A 21980-nucleotide genomic window follows, 5' to 3' on the forward strand; every position below is an offset into this window, starting at 1 on the left:
GCAGTGGCGGCCCATGGCAAAGGCCTCCTCTAGGGAGCAACAGAGGCAGCCTTGGGGGGCCGGGGGAGCCTCCCCCTCACCATCCATGCAACTTAGAAAGTACTGGCTGCTGGGGACTGTGCGCTGTGTGGTTTTGGGACAGTTCATGCCAGGGATCACTCCCCGGAGGCCACGCCCTCGGCCACAAGTATTTTGCAAGGCAAGATCAAGGGGGCCCAGGACCGAGGGGCCCAGGACCGCTGGGCGACTCCCCCAGTGCCTGTCAGCACAGCGCCCCCTCTGCTGGGCGCTCACCCTCTAACTGTGGCCTCTTGCTCCCAGCATATCTTTCCTATGGCATCATTTTCTTTGATAACTGAAGCCAAGCGTGATTCCAATGGCTTCGCACAAAAATGGGCGTCATCAGCGAGTTCTTTCAGGCAACTGGAGTCCAGGGAGCCAGCTCGGGCCATCTGCTGCGCCCGTCTTATTTGAAGGGGCCCCAGTGGGAGGCAGGCGAGAACTGCTTTGTGAATTGGGCTGCAGTTCTCTGCCCGGGGCGGAGGGAGTGCCTACGCCCACACACACCCCCTCCCCGGGGCACACACCTCACCCGCTGTGTGTGTGTCACACGTGCGCCCACCAGCAGCAACCTTTGGCCCACTTATTTATAGAGACCATCAAAAGCCCAGGCCCTCCCACGCAACCACTCACAAATAAGGGCCCTGCTCTTCCATCCCAACTATTTATACTACGCCTAACACCAACTCAGTAAGGACACAAACAAGTCGCAAGAAAGCCAGCACCGGCTGCTGGGGACTCCTTAGCCACTGACCGAGGGAGGGGCAAGCAGAGCCTTGGGTTTCATCTCATTCATTCATTTTCACTCATTCAGAGAGTCCAAGTACTCCGCCTGTGGGCGAGTGTATGGGGGACGGAAGGGGAGGGACTTCAACCCCAGGAAGAGCCCACTGGAGCCCCAACTTGCAAGAACTAGCTGCAAGTCCCATGAGACACGGGCTAGAACCCAGGACTCACTCTTTGAAAGCGACACATCCTACCCTGGTTGCCCTTTTCCCATCGGCAATTATCATCGTTATTAATTAATTATACTGATTATAACACTCTACACGTGTCCAAAACATGGCCCTTTCACACAGGCGTGCCTGATTACTCTTGTAATCCTAACAGCAGCTCTGTGACACAGACGGATGGAAAGGTGCCCGCCCATTTCACAGATGGGCCCATGGGGTTCACAAAGGCTTCCATCCAGGGTAGTAAGCGGTGCACAGGGCTGAAGCCCAGCCCCGTGATCCGTGACACCTGCCAATACACCTGAGGATCCTGCGTGGTAAAATGAAATCAGACCGCTTGGCTTTGTCTACGTCAAAGGCAGGCCAGGTGAAACGCTTCATTTCAACCCAACAGAGAAAGCGCACTCGAATCCACTTCAGCAATCCTCCTGAGCCCAGGGCAAAGCTGTCATGCGTATATCAACACTGCCCACAGTTCACAACCAAGGTTCTTCCCCAGGATCCCAAAAGCTTCGCAACAGGGAGCATCCCAGAGGAAGCCTCTGCAGGGACAGGCGGCAGAGCCAGGGCCAGGTCTCCACCGCCCACCCACAAGGAGAGCAGCTTTCTGCAAAACCACACACTGTGCTATTTCCAAAGGTGACACTGCGGGGCCAGGCCCTGGCAGACACACAGACCCCACAGTCAGGAGGCCTCTGGAGAAGCGGCCTCACCACAGGCCTTAAGGAGTCTCCGCTCCGGCTGCCAAGCTGAGGCAAGGAGGCCAGCGCCAGAGGTTTACCCAAGGGCTCCCACAATGGGGCCGGTAGGTAGGGGCAGGTGCCCAGCCAGGGACTGCCCGGCTGCAGAGGCCAGGCTCAGAATCTGCCTCCCCAACAACATGAATGCACAAGCTGAGAGGCGCCGAAACCAATCCTTTGCTGAAGCCAGCTTGGATCCATTTAGGTGTAGACCCCACGTCTGAGAGTGGGGAAAACCGGCTCCCAAGGTTGTTTGAGCGCCCCCTGGTGGCTGGAGAACGAGCCCTTCTCTCCTCCAGGGTATCAACTCTCTCTCACCCCAAACCACTCCAGGTGGGCTCAGACCTGGCCACCCTAAGCCGCACAGGATCAACAAGCCTAGGGCGTGCCTCCTCCTCCCGAGGCTGCACACCGCAGGCCACACCCTACAAGACACAGGGAAATACATCTCCAGGGGTGGCTGGCAGGTAGCATCCCAAGTCACGAACACAGGGAAATCCAGAGTTCTCCAGGTAAGCCAGGAGATAGCAATGCCGCCCCGCCCCCTGCCCTGCCTGTCACCAGCAGCAACCTACAATTAAGAGGCTCATTCGCTCTTCCAATACTTGGCAGTGGGGAGAAGGAGAGACACAGAAAAACTCACTCTAACAGGAGGTCTGAAGCTGCTTCCTGGGGTCCAGGCTCTGAAGCTTGGCCACTCTGTAAAGGACTGTGCATCTGCAGCCACAGAAAGACAAAGTGCTCCCGGGCCAGGCAACAGAACACTGGCCCCCGGAGGTCACGGCCCCGCACTCGCACGTGTCTAAAAACTGGAGTCCCGTACCAGCCGAGAGCGCTTCCTGCTGCTTCAAGATCTTGAGTCCACACACACGCAAACCACCAGGTCGGCTGTGAAGCCTCTTATCTGGACGCCCAAGTTCCAAGGATCCCCCCTGACCCTGCAGTGGGCTTGCCCACCGTGTCCGGTGCTGTGCCTCCTCCACAGCCCAGCCGCCTCCCTGGCCCCCCGTCTGTCCCGCTGGCTACGGATTCGTGGTGAAATGACCCCTGCCCAAACCGGTGCTTAGTGGATCTGGTGACTCAGACGCATCAAAAGCTGCTGTCCCCTCTCTCTCTTTCTCAATCCCCCCCTCCCCTTCTAAGACGCTAGCCCGGGATAATAAGTAACCCACATTAATGAACACTGCTCGTCACTGTTTGAAGTTAGCCCTGCAAGACTGCATCACTCTCCTCCACCCCCCTTAGACAACAAAAAGCAAGATCAAAGAGTCCATGGGCAGCGGTGCTGGCTCTTAACAGACCTCTGAGAACCCCAGCAGCACATCCGTCCGTCCGTCCATCCGTCCACCCATCCGTCCATCCATCTGCGCTGCTTAACTCGACACATCTGTAAGCTCCGGGCCACCCCCCCAAGCCCCCCGCCTGCTCTTACCTGTACCCACTGTCAGCTGTTTCCGTGGACCTCACACTGGCTGTGGCCCTCAGCGTCTTGCTGGACAAGCCGACGACCGTGGGGGCAAGCTTGCACTTGAAGTCGGCACAAGTCCACTCCTCCTCTTCGTTCAAGGTGGGGAGGTAGCCACACAAGACCTTGAGGCTGCCCAGGCCCCCGTGACTCACGTACGCCGGGTTCTCTCCCCCACTCCTCACATACTCGAGGTATATGTCGGAAGTCAGGAACACCTGGTAGGCGTTCCCTTCCATCACCGACTGGATCTCGGTTTGCGCCTGGTCGAACATGATGGAGTCGATCTGCTGCTTCTTGATGCCGTCCCGGATGTAGGTCTTGGTGGCAGGTCTCAGCTGCTTGGACACGATGCTGTTGTTCTCAATGTACCTCTTGTAGATGGCTTTGGCGACTCGCAAAGTTTTGGTATCTTTCAGGTTCATCTGCCTGAACCCGTTGCAGGCAAACCAGAAGTCCAAGGTATCCACACATTTCTCCCTCTCCAGGAAGGTCCGGAAGAGGTAAGCCCCGTCCTGATCCCCCAACAAGCAGTGCAAGGACTTGGTCCACCTGGTCAGGGGGGAGTCCGGGGACGCCCGCCCCTCGGGCTCCCCCAGGCCGTCTTCGTTCCGCCTGGCGTTGGACGACACAGGCATGGGCTTGGTGACGTGGCCCTTGCCCACCCCGAGCTGGCACGGAGGGGTCTCCCCTTCTTCCCCGGGAACAGGGGGCCGTGGCGCATCCTCCCGGAAGCTGCTGCTGGGATCCGGGAGGCGAGTCACCAGCACAGCGCTGCTCATGGCGATGGGCGCGCTGCTCGCGGAGTTTGGGATTTTTTTCTTCTTCCAGTTCCTCTCAGCGATCGGCGTGGGGTGTGTGTGTGTGTGTGTGTGTGTGTCTCAAGTCAGCAGGGGCTCATCTCAGCGTCCTCTCTGGAAAGAAAAGGAAGGGGGAGGTGGGGGAAGAGAGAAAAGGGTATTGATCTAATCAAAACCAGATCTACCCAACATCAAAGCCAGAAAGTAAACAGGCTTTTCAACTCCTCAAATTCAAATCAAGCCAGCCAGCTATCTGCGAGGGCGCTCATCTGAAGTATCAGACGCGAAATCTGAGCTCCCTGCACACTTCTCAGGGTGGGGAAGTTGAGGTGGGAGCAAGGGCCGGGGGCGGCAGGGGGACGCGGGAGGTGGGAGGCACCATCTGCCCCCCAAACCCGCGCGGCCGACGCGGGCGCAGAGCAGTGCCGCGCGCGCCCTCCCCTCCCCTTCCCTCTCCTCCCCTCCCCCGACAGCATCTACTCCGAGGAGACGCGCTCCGGACGCCGGGCTGCGTGCAGGTGAAACCAATTTCGGCAAATTTCCCCCACTCGGCTCTGCACAGATAACTCGAGCGCCAACGCGCCCTTCCCCGGCATCTGGTTCCCATTCCCCCCCCCACCCCCTCCCTCTGCGCTTCCCCCTTCCCACTCCTTAAAAATTCATTAGGTCCTCGCCCGAAAAGAACCCGCCCAGCAAAGGCTCGATGGGCTCCCGGGCTCCCAGACGCGGCGTGCACCCCCCCCCCACCGCGCGCCCCCAGTCCAGATGCAAACGGTTCTTGCACACACCCTCCCCCGCCCCCCAGCCAAGAATCCGGCTCCGGTCTACACCTCGGTCTTCCCTGCTGCCCCAAATCAGAAACCAACTCATTCGGTGGAGACTTTGATCTTCAAACTTTGCAAGAGCGCCCAGAAGCCTCGGGACCCGCCGCCCCCGTCTCCACAACCCACCCCCTGGAGCCGCGAACCTTACAAAACCGGATCAGAAGCCGTCTCACGCTACCTACTGCCTCTGCCAAGAATCCCAAACTCTACTGATCCCGAGCCTGTCTCTTTTTTTTCCAAAAGAAAAAAAGTCTTGCCTGGCCAATAAACAAGCCGCTCTCCCTGGCACAAGGATCAAACTAAGGAGGGGTGTGGGCGGGCCAAGGGGCCGGGCGCGACCCCGGGAGAGGAGCCGGGGACCCCGGGTCTGGGTGCTCGGTGTCCCCGCCCCGGGCCTCAGGCTGCCGGGCTGGGCAACGCGGCCCGCGGAGCGGCGGGGCTGCGGGTAGCGCCGCGCACCCGGGCAGCGCTGCGCACCCGGCGCGGGGGAGGTGGGGCGGCCCAGTTACCTGGAAGACGAAGGCCGCCGCGGCCGGGCTCTCATCTCCTCCGAGCCCCTGCGGTCCGGCACCCCCGGCCCCAATCCAACTCAACGCCTCCAGAGCAAACCACAGGGCGCGGGGCCCGGAGCCCCCCGGGATGCGCGAGCAGCGCCCCTGGCCCGGGCGGGCGGGGGCTCGGTCCCCGGCGCCGGCGCTCGCAGAGGCGCCCGCAGAAGCAGCACGGAAGGCGGCAGCCTCGAGAAATGGCGACGCGCGCCAAAGGGGCCGGGGCGGCCAGGGGCGCGGGGCCCGGGCGAGGAGGTGGACGCGGGGGGACGCGAGCGCCCGGGCTCGAGCCGCTCCTGCGCGCAGACTGAGCCTCCGCCGGCACTCTGGGCCCCTTAGCGCGGACCCGCGGCCGGGAGGGGAGAAGGGGAGGGGGCAGAGAGGTAGGAGGGGAGAGGGGCGGGGAGGGGGCGGGGGGGAGGGCAGGCGGGGGGCGCCGCCACCCTTTCATCCACCTCCCAGAGGCACTCCCGCGCGCACACTCACCCCGACTCCAGCCGCGCCAATGCCAGCAACGCGACCCCTGGGTGGGGGGGAGCTGCCCCCTCTCCGCCCCCGCCGCCACTTGGAGAAGTCTCCCCGCCCGGCCCCCCCTACCTCCACCACCTCCACCACCACCACCACCTCGACCCCCAGGCGGGCGCAGGGCGCGCGGGGGCGGCCCGGCCCAGACCCCCGGAGCGCCGGGCGCCGAGCCCGCGGCTCCCCTCCGCGCCTGCCCGGAGCGCGCCCCGAAATAGCCGGCCTGCCAACTTCAAAGCGCCGCCCGGCACATCAAAGCGCGCGGGCCGCCCGGCCGCCCCGGCCCCGGCACTCACCACGGATCCGCGCGCGCGCTCCGCGGCGAGACCCCGCAGGCGCCCCGGGCAGGGCCCCGGCCCCGGGCCCCGGATCGGCTCGCAGCGGCAGCCCCGGGCCCCCCCGGGCCGGCCCGGGCGTCGGGGAACATGGGGAGACGCGCGGCCGGGGGGTGGGGTGGGGGGAGAGAGGGTGCGGGGAAGCAAGATCCCGGGATCAGAGCGAGATCCGCCCGCCGGGGAGGGGAGCGCGAGCCCCGCCGCCCCTTTTATGCAAAAGACCCGAGCGGGCCTCCGCCCCCGCCGCGGCCGCCCCCGGCCCCTCCGGCCCCCGCCCGGGCCGGCTTTCAACACAGGTCCCGTTTCCAGCAGTCACCCGGCGCACCAAATGTCCTCCGGGCGCTTCCAACAAAAACTGCGCTGTGGATTTAACTGTGCACTTCAAAGGCGCGAGCCGAGCGCACGGTCCTGAAAGGGAGGTAGGCGCCGGCCGCGCCCCGCGCCGCCCCCCCGCGCCCCCGCCGCCTCTCCGCGGGGCGCCCCGGCCCGCACCCACCTCTCGGCCCGGCCTCGGCGCGCCCGGGCCCCCGCTCGCGCCCCGCGCCCACGCCGCGGCCCCGGCGCGCCCTCGCCCCCAGCCCACGGAGGGGGGGGGCTTCCTTTGAAGCGGCCGGGCTGGGGGGGCCCGGGCCTGCACCCCCACCGTCTACAGCAGGGCTTGCGGCGGGGGAGGCGGGCGCCTCGGCCGCCGGGCAGCCGCGAGAGCCATCGCTACGCGGGGGTATTTTTATTTCCCGGCTCTCGGTTGTTACCGAGTTGCCAGGACCTTATCAAAGCGCAGCCGGCTCCAGCCGACTCCCCCGGGCCCGGCTCGCCGAGCCAGTGATCCCGCCGCGCCAATCGCCGCGCCGCTCGGCGGGCCCGCGCCTCCCGCCTTAAAGGGACAGCGCCCCGCGGCCGCCCGACCCGCCCCCGCCGCGCGCCCGGCTCCGGCCTTAACCCTTCCGCGGCCTCCTCCGCCCCCACCCCGCCCCGCCCCGGCCGCCCTGGGGGGGGGGGGGGCGTTCTCGGCCGGACTCTCTGGCCTCTGGGCTCTGGCCTGCTCCCCTCCCTGCCTGCCCTGGCCCTCCCGGGCTCTGGAATGCAACAGTTCCTGGTAGCATTCTGGCCATGGCAAAACTGCGAGGAAGCAGATTTTTTTTTGCTTTTTTTTTTTTTTCCTTTTCTTCTTTATCATCAAACACTTTTCTACCCTTAGTCAAGCCTCCCTGGGAATTTGGGCTTGGAGGACTTTGCCAAGGGAGTTGTAGGCCTGGCCTCGACTGGCCGAGCGCCACGGGGCGTGCGCGATGCTGGTGAGCCCGGCACGTGCGCGCTGTTGCGTGGCTGTCTGAGTTCCGGTGCCTACAGGGCCGCGGTTTGCGGCCGTGGATGTATGAGGACGGGTCCCTGGGCGCTGGACTCGCTCCCTTCCACCGAATTGCGAAGCATGCCTGCACGCCCTGGAGATGGCCCGGACCGCCGAGTAAGCCCTCCTTGCGCACGCATGGACCGGCCCCAGGAACCAGCCACATGCCTGCCTCGCTGCCAGGGGCCCCAGCCTCCCATATGTTCCATATTAAACAGACATGGAATGTCATTTTCTGCTCCACACGCGGTTTTCATATATTGCAAACTCCTCACCCCGCTGTCACCTTTGAATTCCACCCCACATTCTCCCCAAAATGTTTCTAAGGCATAACCTTTTCTTTTCCTTTAAAAGAAGAAAATACCACGCCACGGGCCCAGAGCATCACTTATTTGTTCCTGTCACTGTGGAACCTCCCTCTTGGGATGCGCGAATCTACTTTTGTTCCTCTTACACAGCCCGAACCCGTGCACCAAAGAGAGAGAGAGGGCCAAGAAACAAAAGGCGGAACTGTTGGAGGCTTTGGCCCTCCACCTCGGCTCGCTTTTCCTCTATTTACTTTCTGCTTGAACTCTATGGATCCCAGAGCTCTTTGCATGAGAGAAGGCATATGGTTGGAACTTCAGATGTGACTGTCTAGGTGCCCACAGGACCGTCTGTCATCCCGGCTGTGTCAGTCTCCCGGGAGGGGAGAGGGTGGAATTCATACTGCTCGACTCTGCAGCTCCTGGACGCAGGGCAGGAGGCACCATCCTCTCCAAGGCCCACCTCTCTGTGTGTTCATGGTGGGCACCCCGGCCGGGCGCCCCGTCCTGGGCTGCCAGCCTGGTCCAAAGCTTGCAGACTGGGTTATGAACTGCCACCCCCTGGTGGTAAATTGGGGAGGCCCTATGTTTCATCTGTGCCTTGGGGCAACTGCTAGGTGGGGGGGGCTTGTGGACTCTGACAGCCTGGTCCCCCAGGACCCCTGCAAGGCGAGTGGCCTGGGTCTCTGCAGCCAGCTCTGAGCGGATGCGCAGGACCCAGGGCCACCAGCGATGCCAGGAACAAAACTGTCCCCGCGGTTCCTGGGAGTCTTTAGGCCACAAAGAGTGTTATTACTGGGACAAAAGTGAAGACAGAGGGGGCTGAACTGCCAGAGAAGCCTCTACAGTATCAACAGCGGTTGGGACACACACACACACACACACATGCACGCACCATGGGGGAATGGGGGAGGGGAGATGGAAACATCAAAACATCCAAAATCAAAATAAACAGTGTTCAGAAAGAGGGGGCTTTCACAGAGGAAGCGGAAGTTCGGTCTTCACGGGTGGCTTTCCGCCCCTCCCGTGGTCCCTGCTGACCCTGCGCTGGCCCCAGCCAGCCTCGCGGTCACAGCTCCTCAGGCCCAGAGGACTGGCGTTCAGGGCTACGGTGGCAGGAAGGGAGGCCTGTGGGGCCTGCTTGGGTTTGGAGCTTTTCACCTGGGAGCCTGGTTTCTAGGGCAGGTGCTCTGCTCACCTTAGGCCTACGATGCCCACCCCCCATCACTGCCATCTCCCCTCTGCCCTGTCCCCGCCCCCGCCCTCTGCTTCATATCTGTTGGGACATTTCCTACCCAGCCAGAGGCTGCCTGCGTGCTGAGAAGCCCCGAAGCCTGTTCTGGCCTCTGGGTGGCTGACGACCTGTTGGGACTCTTTCTGGGGGTGACTCCCAAGCCCTTTGCTGGTACCCGGCCCCTTGCTCAAGGTAGCAGTTTTCCATTTTCCCCGTCTCCCTGGCAGAGGCGCAGTCATGTGACTTCTTGTAATCCTGCACGGTTGCCTGGAAACTGGAAAGCAAGGTGATGGATCTCTGCACATGCTCGCTCTCTGCCCCCGCCCCTCGTTAAAGAAAACCCTAGAGGAGAATATGGCAGGACTGCCCAAGTGCAGGCGAGTTGAAGGAAGCAGAGAGTGATTTTTCTTTTCTGGGATTATGTCCTGGCCTGAATCCCTAGAATCTCAAACAAAACAAGGATGACGGAGGATTCTGGCCAATCTCCAACCCCACACCAGTTGGGACCTCAGCATGGCGGAGACAGGGGACATCGCTCTGAGACTCAGTGACTGTGTCATATATTTCTCGGGGGAAAGCGCCACCTTGGCCCATGGGCCTTGTGTGGGGATGGAGGTGGAGAGAGACCCAGGTACATGTTGCTAAGGCTGGAGGGTCCCCGGCCACTCTGAATCCCATTCCTACACTGGGCAGGTGCACGAATGGCCATTGTGCCCGAGAGCATCAAGGTAAAAGCCTGGCACGGAGTGTGACCCGTAGAAGGTGCTCGGAGCACGGTGGCTACTCCAGCGTGGTCCCCGTGCTCCCTCCATTGCCTGCTACCTGTTCTGGGAAGACAGTCCCTGTCCCCACAGCAAAGATCTCCTTCAGCGGGAGCCCAGGAAGTGTGACCGCCACAAACGGACCCCTCGAGTCCCCTAGAAGAAGTCAAAGGAGGCAGGGCCTTTATGCCACCTTTCAGGGGCCCCCAGAAGACGACAAGGGCCCCCCAAGTGCCATCTACTCCACCCCAGCATGTAAGAGATGAGGAAAAGGAAGCCAAGAGAAGTTGAGATTTAACTTCGGAAGGTGAGGCATTAACTTCACCCACATCCGAGCTGAGCTCCGACTTCCAGGCCTCATTCGTCCTCCACCCCTGGGTGAGGAGGCCCGGGGTGGGGCCTGAGCACCCAGAGGCCTTGGCTTTCCAGGGCAGGGCTCATGGACAATGAAGGGTCTTCAAAAAGTGCATGGAAAAGCCCGATATGAAAATCTCTGTAAGTCAGTGTGGCTTTTAATTCCATTTTCCTACGAGGTTTCTGAAGCACCCGCACGCAACAGGGCTTGGCCTGAAATCCCTGGGAAGCACGCTTCCTTCGACCCCTACCTATCTGCAGCCCCGACCCTGGAGCTGGGGTCAGCCTGATCCTGTATGGCGTCTCAGTAGGGTGGGTCCCCCTAGGGAGAACCGGCTTGGAGAGAGTGGAGAGGAGAAGGGAGGGAGCCCCAGCTGGACCCCACTTCCTGCCACGCCTCTCCTCCCCCTCCCCGCTTTGCTAAGGAGGAATCAGCAGCAGCACGGTAGGAGTTCTAAAGCCACAGGGAAGTAAATGTGAGCTCCCCCCTCAGAAAGCACACCTGCAGAAGTGCTTGGGAAACGGATTGTTAATAACACCATCATCTCGGGACGTGAGAGTTAAAGCCTAGCTAAGTAATAATTTCAAACTTCCTAGTTTGATTAACTTTCAAATGCTTTTGACATTGATTAGAATTAGAGCTACAAACAGCTGAGGTTTTTTTCCGCCATCTTGCCCTTCATTATCGTGGAGTTTGGCTCTGGGGAACTGGACTAACTTGGAACCAGAGGACTCTATCTATGTTAAAGCAAATCCAGGAAGAGTTCTGTGTTCTTTTTTTTTTTGACAGTCAGTTAGACAGTGAGAGAGGGAGAGACAGAGAGAAAGGTCTTCCTTTTTCCGTTGGTTCACCCCCCAAATGGCCACTATGGCTGGCACTGCACTGATCTGAAGCCAGGAGTCAAGTGTTTCTCTTGGTCTCCCATGTGGGTGCAGGGCCCAATGACCTGGGCCATTATCCACTGCCTTCCGGGGCACAGCAGAGAGCTGGACTGGAAGAGGGGCAACCGGGACAGAATCCCAGAATCCGGTGCCTCAACTGGGACTAGAACCCGGGGTGCTGGCGCCGCAGGCGGAGGATTAGCCTAGTGAGCAGTGGTGCCGCCTGAGTTCTGTGTTCTTAAGTTATGTTTTCCATCATATCACTCCCCCACCGTAAAAAATGTATTTTTTATTTTTTCATTTTTATTTATTTATTTTGTTTATTTGAAAGGCAGAGAGAGAGAGAAGCAGAGCTCTCCCACCTGCTGGTTCACTCCCTAAATTCCTGTGACAGCCCAGGGTTGGGCTGCGCTGAAGTCTGGAGACTGGAACTTCATCCGCATCTCCCACATGGGTGGCAGGGACCCAATTACTGGAGCCATTACCAGCTGCTGGCCAGGCCCAGCTGTTGTGGCCACTTGGAGAGTGAATCAGTGGATGGAAGATCTCTCTCTCTCTCTCTCTCTCTCCCTGCCTTTCAAATAAGTAAGTAAATAAATAATGGAGTCAATAAATAAGTCTTTACAAAAGTGGGCCATGTCACTCCCTGGAAGCAGATCCTCCCCTGGCTGCACACACCCTGCAGGGTGAGGCCCCAGGCCCTGCACGTGGTGCTCGGGATCTCAGGCCAGTCTCCAGCTGGATTTCTTGGGGCCAGCACCATGTTCCCACCACGCACTGTCACCTGTGGCAGTTCGCATTCTCCTCCGTGCATTAATACTGGGGATGCCCCCTCGCCTCCCCTGCCGGCTGGCCTCCCTCTCCAGCGTCTGCGCTCCTGTTCTGGGATACAAACCTCTCCTCCTTGCTCCTGCAACACCTGCGCCTCCCCTCCAGCAAAACACTGAGGCTGGCATCCTGCTCTGTCCCACCCTTTAGACCAGGAAGTCTCTGAAGACAAGGACCATGGTTTGTGATACTTGTACCACTTAGCCCAGGACCTGGCACAAGGGACTAGGGGACTTCCCAAATGGCTGACCTTGACCGAGGTCAAGAGTGGTAGGTGAGGATCTAACAGCTGGAGAAAGCTCTGTCCCAGCCAATCAGAACACACAGCAGCCTAGGTCCTGGAGCAAGGGTCTGGGGGGGACCCTGACAGATGGAGCCCTGAGTTGCTACAGCACGGGGAGCTGTGGTTACATCTTCTAGGTTGACTCCCAGTGACTGCTGCTTCCTGGGATCCCTGCCTGCTGTTGTCCCCCACCCCCTCCCTGAGCCTGGGGGGGACAAACAGAATCTGGTGGGTGGGGCGGGAGAGCCCTTCTGATAATAGGTTATAAAGGGACTGGGAGTGGGACAGTCCGCCCTCCCCTCAAACAAGGAAACCATCTGCAGCCAGCCCCCACCCAGCCCACCTTAGGGCAGATTCTGCACCAACAGATGAAGACCACTCCCTTGGGAAGGGAAGTGGCCAGGACCAACCTGAGGATAAGATTTTGGCTCCGTGGCTGGTGCTGTCAATTAGTCTGATTGGTAATGCGAAGCACCAAGTTGCAATACGTATGGGTTACTCAAACCTTGGCTTGGCTTCATCAGATGACAGGACATCGAGGGCGAATATGAGCAAGCAGAAACCGGCAACAATCATGACCGGTTTAAAGATTTTCAAAGCTTACTAGAAGCCTCTATAAAATAGATTGAAGTTCTCCAAGTAGATGATGAAGGGAAAAAAAATCAAATAAATTTGGGATTTTACTGAGCTACAGGATGGACATGAGGCTCCATCCAAGACCAACATTTGTTTTGCTGCCCTGGTTTCCCAAGTTGCATTTGTCCCCAAATGGAGAGAATCTATTGGTCTAGAAGGTAAAGGGGAATATTATTGTTAGCTACCACATTCAAATTTCAAAGAGGGAAAAAGGATGTTGGTGACGGTTCCATGGTGCTTGACTGGGGTACCAATGGGCCTAATCCACTGAATAGCTATGTCTCTGGAAACAAACCGCAGAGCTTCTGTCGGGAGCCAGACTAGAGGGGATGGCCCAGAAAGACTTTGGAGAGCCCTTTTCCGCTAGCAGGCAGCTGTCTGCACTATTTGAGTGACAGAGAACCCTCCCCAGCGTCTTCTGAACAGACAAGGAGGAACCCCACACACACCAGTATGGCTGAGCAGAATGGTTTTTACTTATAAGTATTGCATGCATCCTGCTAGCTTAACTTGGGTTACAGTCAACCGGAAACTCGCCTGAGTCTTCCTGGCACAGACATTAGGATCGCAAACAAAATGAAGTGTGTGACTTGGGCCTCATTTCTGAGGACTCATGCCGCGTTGTTGAATACTTAGGCAGAGCACACGTGGGTACAGAGAAAGATCATACTAACTGTTGAAAGGATAGGGGCAGGGGCAGTGTGCTGCTTGGGGCACACCGTGCCATATCAGAGCGCCTGGTTCAAATACTGTCTACACTGCCCTTCAGATCCAGCTCCCTGCTAATGCTCCCGAGAGGCAGCAGGCGATGGCTCAAGTCCTTCGGTTCCTGCCAGCCACTGTGGGAGACCCGGCTGGAGTTCCCAGCTTTTGGCTACAGCCCGGGCTAGACCGGGCTGTCACAGGCATTTGGACAGTGAAGCAGTAGATGGAAGATCTTCCTCTCTCTCTCTCTCACTCTCTCTCTCGCTCTCGCTCTTGCTCTCTCTCTTGCTCTCTGTTGCTCTGCCTTTCAAATAAACCTTTAAAAAAACTATTAAAACCCATCTAGACAACACCAACCACTCGCCCAAACTTAAGGGATATTTGAAAAAAATTAAGTGAAATAAACAAGCACTGAGCAAGCTCCGTGTTTCAGACAAGGGGCCGAAGCCAGATGCCACCAACTTCGAGTTGAAGCAGAAGCAGGCAGGGCCAGAAGCAACTCTTTCAGCTGATAAGATGGCTCCCCCTCCCCCTGCACTGAGCCTTTCTCTCCGCAGAACTGCATTTCCCCCCCAGGAAGATCAATTTGTTCAGTGCATTAAATCTGTCTCCCTTTGTGAAACTTTTCTCTTGAACCCGTTAATTCCCAGATCAGAAAATGATCAAGACCTGGTGACCCGACAAAGGACAGAGTGCAGTGTCTCCTTCTCTAGTCCAAGGTCAGACAGAACCAGGGATGCCCCAGCAGAGAGCGGCAGGAGAGGTGTGAAGGGCAGGTGGGAGGTGGCTGCAGGGTGTGGCGGTGGGGTAGGGGACGGAGGGCACCCTGGGGACGCTCCCAGCTGCGGGCCGGCTTCCAGAGGTCGAGACCCAGAGAGGCATTGGAGCAGAACTCCATCCGCCACCCAGGAAGGGAGCGCAGGGTGAGCGCGGGACGCCTTCCCCCCCATTTCCGCTTCCCTAGGCGGCCACCCACTTGGCGGAGGTCAAGCAGCTGCTGCACCCGCACTGGGCGTAGCCTTAACTGCCCTGACCCTCCCCAGCCCCCACGCCTGGAGCCCTGCCCTTTGCTCAGCAGCCACCCCCAGGGGGTCCCCGGCTCTGAATTCCCCTGTGAAAAGGTGGCAGCCGTAGACTCTGCAAGACAATGAGGGTCCTGTTTGCCCCGGAGTGGGGCAGCTCCAAGTTGGAGACCGTTCTCTTCCCGGGGAAAGCGCGCCATCAGGGCAGCAGGCGCTGGGCCCCCTCCCCCAACCCCAGCCGAAGTGGACCCGAAGGAGGACAGCCCAATCTAGGGGCTGCTTCAATATTTTTTGTGTGTGTGGTGGGGGCTGGGCAGGAGAGGTGGGATGGACAAGGTGGCCCTGGACGGCTGCGCACAAGGCTGGTCTGCTTTTCCCATAACCCTCAGCAGCGGGAAAGGCCAGGTGGGGCCGGGGAGGTGGTTAGACCTGCAGGCTCTGGAAATAGAGGACCCAGCTCCCCCCAGAGAACAAAGTCTGCTGCTTCTCCGTGCCTCAGTTTCCCCAAGTGTATCAGGGGGTGCCTGCCTGGAGGGTGGTGGTGAGGATTAAATGAGATGATACACAGAGTCCCTGGAGCTGGCCTCTGCTCCCTTCCTGGGGACGTCCTGTAGGTCCCTGGGGCTCTCCGCCCCTCTCCCTTAACTATAACGTGGGCATGAAATGCGGGCCTGTGTCACGTGCGGCTAGAATGGAAACCAGCTGGGGGCCAAGTGCTCAGCTTCCTGGCAGGCACTGACAGCTTCCCAAGGCCAGCGGAAGTCCCAGCATGCCTGATCTTTTCATTGCTCACTGCCACCCGTGCACCGAGGGGAGGGGCCGCAGCCAGCTGATGTTGGTGTGGGTGTGAGTCTCCCGGAGGAAGCACCACTCCCATCTCCCAAGCCCTGCACAGCCTCGGCAGCCCCAGGCCTGCTGGCTCCCCCATTCCGCCCAGCTCCAGTGGTCCAGCAGCATCGCTGTGTCTATGGATACTCATTGCCCCTCCCAACTGTGCCCCGGGCCCCTCAGCAAGAAGTCAGGAAACCCAGTGAGCCCATTCTCCACCTGCTGATCCCTGAATATTTTTGTTTGCTTTGAGAGGCAGAGAGACAGACAGAGGCCAGGCAGGCAGACAGAGATCTTCCATCCACTGGTTCAATCCCCAAGTGCCTTCAACAAGAGGGGCAGGAGCCCAGCACCCAATCTAGGTCTCCCCACTTGGCAGGGACCCAAGCACTTGAGCCACCACCCGCTGCCTCCCAGAGTGTGCCTTAGCGGGAAGCTGGATTAGAAGTGAAGCTGGGAGCTGCGACTTGAACCCAGGCCCTCCCATATGGGATAGAGAGCACCCCAAGCGGCAACCTAACCACTGCCCCAAATGCCCGCCCCTCACCCCTGAGCATCCTCTGAGCTGGGCAGGATTGGCAGCAGACGCACCCTGCAGCAGGTTGGGCCTCTTTGTCCTACAGCTGTGTGATGACCGAGGTATGACCACCAAGTTCAAGGGCTTCCTTCTGCACCTGTTGCTCGCCTTATAACGCCTGCAGGGGGCCCATGTTCCATCGATTCTTTCCTGGATGGATCCCACTCCTCAAATTCAGCATCAGAAAAAGGCTTGTTCAACGGGAGTGCCTGAGGTGAGTGTTAGGAGGGCCACAGGCCCGCTGGGGGAACGTTTCCTGTTGCTGACCAAGGGTGGTCAGCAGTGGCCTGTGTGCGAGGTCAAAGCATCTTTCCCTGAACATCAGGTGTCCCTCGCCCACAATGAGGCCTCTCTGTGTCTTGGAGATGTGGCTGACTGTAATATCTTGGTGTTGCTATGACACTGCCCCCCCACCCCGGGGATGGGAAGCTTAAAAGGTTACAACAGGGAGCCGGCGTTGTGGTGGGTGAAGCCGGCACGTGCAACACTAGCATCCCATATGGGTGCCCGTTCGAGTCCCGGCTGCTCTGTTCCCCATCCAGATCCCTACTAATGTGCCTGGGAAAGCAGCTGAAGTGCTTGGGCCCCTGCACTTCGCTGGGATGAAGCTCCCAGCTCCTGTCTTGGGTCTGGCCCCCCCACCCCCACCCCAGCCAATGCTACCATTTAAAGAGTGAATCAAGATCTCTCTCATCTCTTCCTCTCTCTGTAACCCTGCCTTTCAAATAAATCATTAAAAAATAAATAAAAAAGTGACAGCAGGAGCCTGAGGTGGGATTGAACCCCTCCAGGAGCCTGAGTCCGGATCGAGCCTCTCCAGGCTGCTCTCCAGAGCTCTGCGCACTGGACTGTTAACTCGGTGCTCCTCCGGCACCTGCTCACCCTGCACCTGCTGCACCCAGAGCCCCTGCCCCGGCTCTGTGTCTTCCTGCCACATGTACCTGATCCCAGGCCTAGACATCGTGGCTGCTCCTCGTCTTCCGCTCCCAGGGGCCCCTTGGCAGAGCCTCCTCAAAGGATGCTGAAGGTGCTGTGCACCCACCCGTGGCTCTCGTGGCTTTGAAGCCAGCGTTGCAGCCAGGGCCAGCGCGGTGGGAAGTTCATGTTGAAAGGAGCTGGGAAGGGCAGCAGACGGGGGAGACGTGAGCTTGTTCATTCTGATGACGGGCTTGGCTCTGATTTCAGTGACCTCCCTCGCTGGTGGGGGCTGGTGGCCAGCGAGGGAGGCTGGACGGCCTGGCCAGGTGCAGTGGCCCCAGCACAGGGGTTTGCTAAGAACCGGGAGAGAGCAAAGGGGTCATTCTGGGGCCTTCCAGGATTGGCCTGGCCTGCTTCAGGAAGCCGGACAAAGGCCCCAGGGCTTGGGCTGGGGGTTCCAGGAGGGCTTTTCTTTGCTGACTGCCTCTTCCATGGCAGGCAGGGCCACTCCATCATTTGCAGATCTGGCTGGGGGGGGGGCTGGCTCTGGAGGGGGACATTCCTGCCCTCCCCTGTGGCCCCAGAAGAGGAGGCGGGATCAACCTGGTGGGTATGCATAGCTCCTACCCTCTGCCTTGGGGCTGGCCTGTAGAGAGGCCCCTTCTCCTCTCCCCCACCAGTCTGAGGCTGCCCAGAGAAGGCCCCAGTGGGCAAATTCCAGGTGGTCTCTCTGAGGCAGTGGCAGGTGGGAAGGGAGCCTAGCTTGGGACTCCCAGCTCCAGGAAGCTAACGATGGCCATTTATAGTCATTGCTTTATGTGACATGAACTTGACATTTCATCTCCATAGATCAGATCCTACACCTGCTCTCACTGAGCTCTGTGCTTGGGCATTAAAAGGGTTGCGTTGGGCCTTTCCTAGGGCATCCTGAGTGGGTCCTGAGTGGACGAAGAAAGTGGGAAGCCACAGTCACCCATCCCTGCATGTGGCCTGCGCTGGGCTGTTTGGGTTGCATATAGAAGGCGCTCGATTTTTCCAGACATGCTTGTCTACACAACCTCAGCAACATGGGAGCCAGGACTCAGGCTTCCACTTGGCATCATGTGATGAAGGAACAAGCAAAGGAATGAATGAGTGAGAAGCAACACTGCACACAGGACCGTGGGGTCATAAATACAAATGGTTTCACATCCGAACCCCACCACCAACTGACTGTGGCCCTGAGTAGGCTACATATCTTTCTTAAGTCTTATTTCCTCCACCCATAAAGTTGAACTAGGGATACCACCTTGTAGGGCGGCCTATGACTGAGATCCTCTCCCAGCCCTGCCATGTGTCCCCACAGCTCGGTCCTGGGGACCCATCAGGCCCAGGAGGCTGTGAGAGTCGAGGCGGTGGTGGACCACGCTCACCAGAGTTGCTGGTGGACCATGCTCACCAGAGTTGCTGGACACAGGAAGCAGAGTGGCTGCTGGCCTGGGGTCAGAGCCAGGAAGCCTACCCTGGAGACCAGGCAGGGTGCGCCCACTCACTCTCCTAGGTCTGGCTCTAGACCAGGTCATACCTCACCCCAGCCGTCTTAGAGGCGGGCCCCACCCAGCCTCAGGGAACCCAAAGCCTGTGCCCCAGAGGGAAGGTGGCCAGCCACGGCTCCATCCCTGGCGCCATCTTCCCTCACAAAGAGCGGTGCTTTCTGAAGCCCGGAGCTGAGCAGCAGTAAAAGAGCCATAAAGCGAGCCAGAGACGGGAAGAGTCGCCATAAACCAGGGACGGAAGAGTCGCCATAAACCAGGGACGGAGTGGGGCAGTTTCCTTACTGATAAGAGCCTCCAGGGCTCCAAGGAGCCTGCTGGCATCCCCAGAGATTGGTCCCTGCCCTTAGGTCTTTGAATCCTGGGTTCAGAGTTCAGGGAGGAAGAAGATGAGGGAGGAGAAACAGAGGTACAGGAAAGAGCGCGCGGGGTGGGGGCTGCAGGAGGGCACTGGGAGGGGGCGCTTCCTGTGGGCCACATCCTCCATGAAGTGGTCTCAGACAGATCCCTGGAGGCAGGAACCAGTGTTTTTGGGTGATTGTCCCCAGAGTGGGACACGCTACACCGTCTCCTTGTCCAACATTCACTGGGGGGTCAAGATGGTGACAGCAGGGTGTTAACCCCAGCATAGGGCCCTGCGGGGGCAGGGTCTGCTGTGACTACACAGGGCGCAGGCCCATGAGGCCAGCCCTCCCTGGAGGGGCCGAGGGGCCAGATGAGGGTCTCACGGTGCTGCAGCAGAAGTGCCCCCCCATCGTGGGAAAGCACAACGCTTGGGGTTGGTCTCTTGACTCTCCATCATCCTTCTAGAAGGTGGACACCAGCCGCCAGCCTCAGGCAGGCTCGGAGAGGACATGGAATGAGTAGGGGCAGGGTTGCAAGAAGCCAACCTCCACCTGTTCAGACCCTGACCTGGGGCAGCGGAAGTGGCCAGGGCAGGAGGGAGCAGCCCTGTCCACCGGCTCTGCCTCCAGGAACTGGCCTGCCTCTCGGAGCCCAGGGCCCATGCCCGCTAGCGAGTTCCTTAAAAGCCGTGCTCCAGGGTTTGCTTCTCTTCCGAGCGACAGGAGTCAGTGCTCAGAGGCCCAGATCTCTCCAGCTTGGTCTGAGCTGCAGTGTTAAGGACCACAGCCATCAACTGACGATGCGGCTTCTGTCCCTTTGCCAGGCGGCTGTGTGTTGCCCCAGCTGCACGCGCAGTTGGCAGGGTTCGGGGTCCACATCAAGTCCGGAGGCCCCTCCGAGACCTCATCTGTGCCAAGAGGGCACTGAATGTCAGTATTGCTGTCGCGGCAACTTCTCTCTCCAGTCCCCTACGCGCCACAGACCTCAGCTGGGGCAGGGCCCAGCCTCACCTCCGGGTGGCCAGACTCACCCGGTAGGGGAGCAAAGACTGCCACCCACTTTCTCCACTGCCATCCTTTCCGGCCTGGGCGACCCTGGGCCTCCCTGGAGGCTGACCAACCGGGGCTGGACTGTGCACTGGGCCAGCCCTCAGATCCAACATTCAAGCAGGATACAGGCAGATGCTAAGAGCTTGGGCTACTTTCTTTTAGCCCTGTGGCATTTTCCAAAGAGCCTTTGTATCCATGCCTCAAGGGAAAGGATCTGGTTTCTCAAACACTCCTGGAGTTACCAGTGAGTCTAGAACATGATCTTGTTCCTTCCTGAATCCAGCCCCGGCATTCAGAGTTACGTAGACCAGTGAGAATTTGGAAATAGCATTCACACTGGAGGGGGCTGATGAAGGAAATCACGTACATAGGAACGCTACAGAGTTACGGGAAAGGTCAGGGCGTCAGAATGCTTGTGTGATGACGTTACGTCCAAAGAGCAAGATGCAGAATTGTGTGGAATATGTCCTCAGCCGGGTAAGATGGAAAACAAGACTTTGCCGATCTCCAGAGGTGGGAGGATGGCTCATTTTTCTCCTGCTTCGGGGACAGTGTGCTTGCACAGGTGTATGGTGCCCTGGACGGCTCTGCTTAGCACCCTGGGGCACCCCGCCCCCTCCCTGGGCATAGCTGACCCGAGGACAGTGGGCAGCATCCTTAACGAGCCGCCAATCACGTTCTGGCCAGCTTGACCAGCTGACCTGAGCCATCTGGCCCAGGAAGATGAGCTAGGCCCTTTAGTTTTTCTCTTGAGCTCAGAAATCCGGACTAAGAAACAAAGGAAAACATGTGCTCCACGGGGCTGGAGCTACAGAGCAGGGCTGGGGCCATGGCAGCCTTGGGAGAGGAGCTCACCCAGGTTTGCAGGGAGCAGGGGTCAGAGGCCAGCAGAGAAACTGGAGCAGCTGCCTCCGCCACGGGGGCTTCGCTCTTGCCAGCTCACTCCCATTCTCCTCGCGGTCACCTGATTGACCTCTGACCCTAGCACCAACATTTCTACGACTTTATGCAACTTTTAATAAAATAACGATCCACCGGAAGGGGATTCCACAGCACCCCCAGGTAACCCTCCCATGTGCCTTCCTCTACTGACGCGCCTCCACTCATGATGGGGTCGTGTCCCCATCAACCTATTATAAGTCAGAGATATCATTAAGTCCAAAGTGCACTTGAGACACCTAGCCCACCAATGTCAAAGCTTAGCCCCGCCTACCTTACCCGTGCTCAGAGTGCTTAGGCAAAAACCTTGGACCACGTGGACTCTTAGCTCTCTCTCTCTCTCTCTCTCTACACACACACACACACACACCGGGGCGTGAGCATACTAGAAACAGGTGGGTGTTTGGCACAGCGTTTTCAGGTTTTCAGCCGTGGGTGTTTGCAACACTTGCATCCTGTATGTTAGCACCCACGCTGGAGTTCACTCAAGACCCAGCTGCCTGCCAAAGTGCACCCTGGGAGGCAGCTCAGGCACCTGGGTCCCCGCCACTCCCATGGGAGCCCAGGTTGAACTCCTGGCTTTGGCCTGGCCCAGCCCTGGCCGTTGGGGATGTTTGGAGATGACTTAGCAGGTGGGAGATGCCTCTCTGTCTGTCTCTGCCTTTTACATTAAATAATAAATATAAAAATTTAAAAACAAAACCAAACACGTCACTGGGTTTGCAGAGTTTGAAGGCCATTTCCCGCGAGGGCGGTGGCTGGCTGGGGACTCTGAGCAGAGGCCTTGCGATCCTGCAGCCCCTCCGTTCCCCTCGCAGGCTCCTCCTCTGGGCCTCCCTGCTCTGCACACTCCCCGCACCTCAGGTCCTGGACTCGCAGGAGGCAGTGGGGTGGCTGGAACGTTCCCTCTCCTGGTGCGGACGCACACACCTCCAGAGCTTCTGTGAACTTCCAGCCTGCCTGAGCCAACGGGGCCTGGGGTGGGGCAGGGGTAAAGCACCCAGCAGCTGCGCCGCTCCTGACCCTGGCACCTGCTGCATCCCCAGCTCCTGCTCCGTTCCTAATTTCACCACGCAAAAGCCGTGGGAACTGGGCAGGTTTTTTTACCCTTCCAGCACCTTAGTTTTCTCAGCTGTGGAATGGGAATAAGCCTTTCTGCAGTGGAAGGGTGAAATGGGCAAATGGAC

The 21980-nt window shown here is 59.2% G+C and overlaps 1 protein-coding gene across 5 annotated transcripts in view; it reads right to left on the reverse strand.

Moving 5' to 3' along the window:
• The window catches only part of AXIN2 (axin 2), a 29413-nt gene extending 23158 nt beyond the window's left edge, over positions 1-6255 (reverse strand). The window contains exons 1-2 of one of the 5 annotated variants that reach the window (XM_062216815.1): positions 6209-6255; positions 3186-4132 (exon numbers count right to left, since the gene is read on the reverse strand). In XM_062216815.1, the coding sequence (XP_062072799.1) occupies positions 3186-4000 (815 nt within the window). In that variant the 5' untranslated portion in view covers positions 4001-4132; positions 6209-6255. Of the gene's footprint in view, positions 1-3185; positions 4384-4985; positions 5169-5351; positions 5451-5876; positions 5896-6208 lie in introns of those variants that run through there. The other 4 variants (XM_062216817.1, XM_062216814.1, XM_062216816.1 and 1 more) reach the window with 4 other exon arrangements.
• Between the last annotated feature and the right edge of the window lie 15725 nt (positions 6256-21980).

Source organism: Lepus europaeus, chromosome 18, assembly GCF_033115175.1.
Source record: "Lepus europaeus isolate LE1 chromosome 18, mLepTim1.pri, whole genome shotgun sequence".
NCBI lineage: Eukaryota > Metazoa > Chordata > Mammalia > Lagomorpha > Leporidae > Lepus > Lepus europaeus.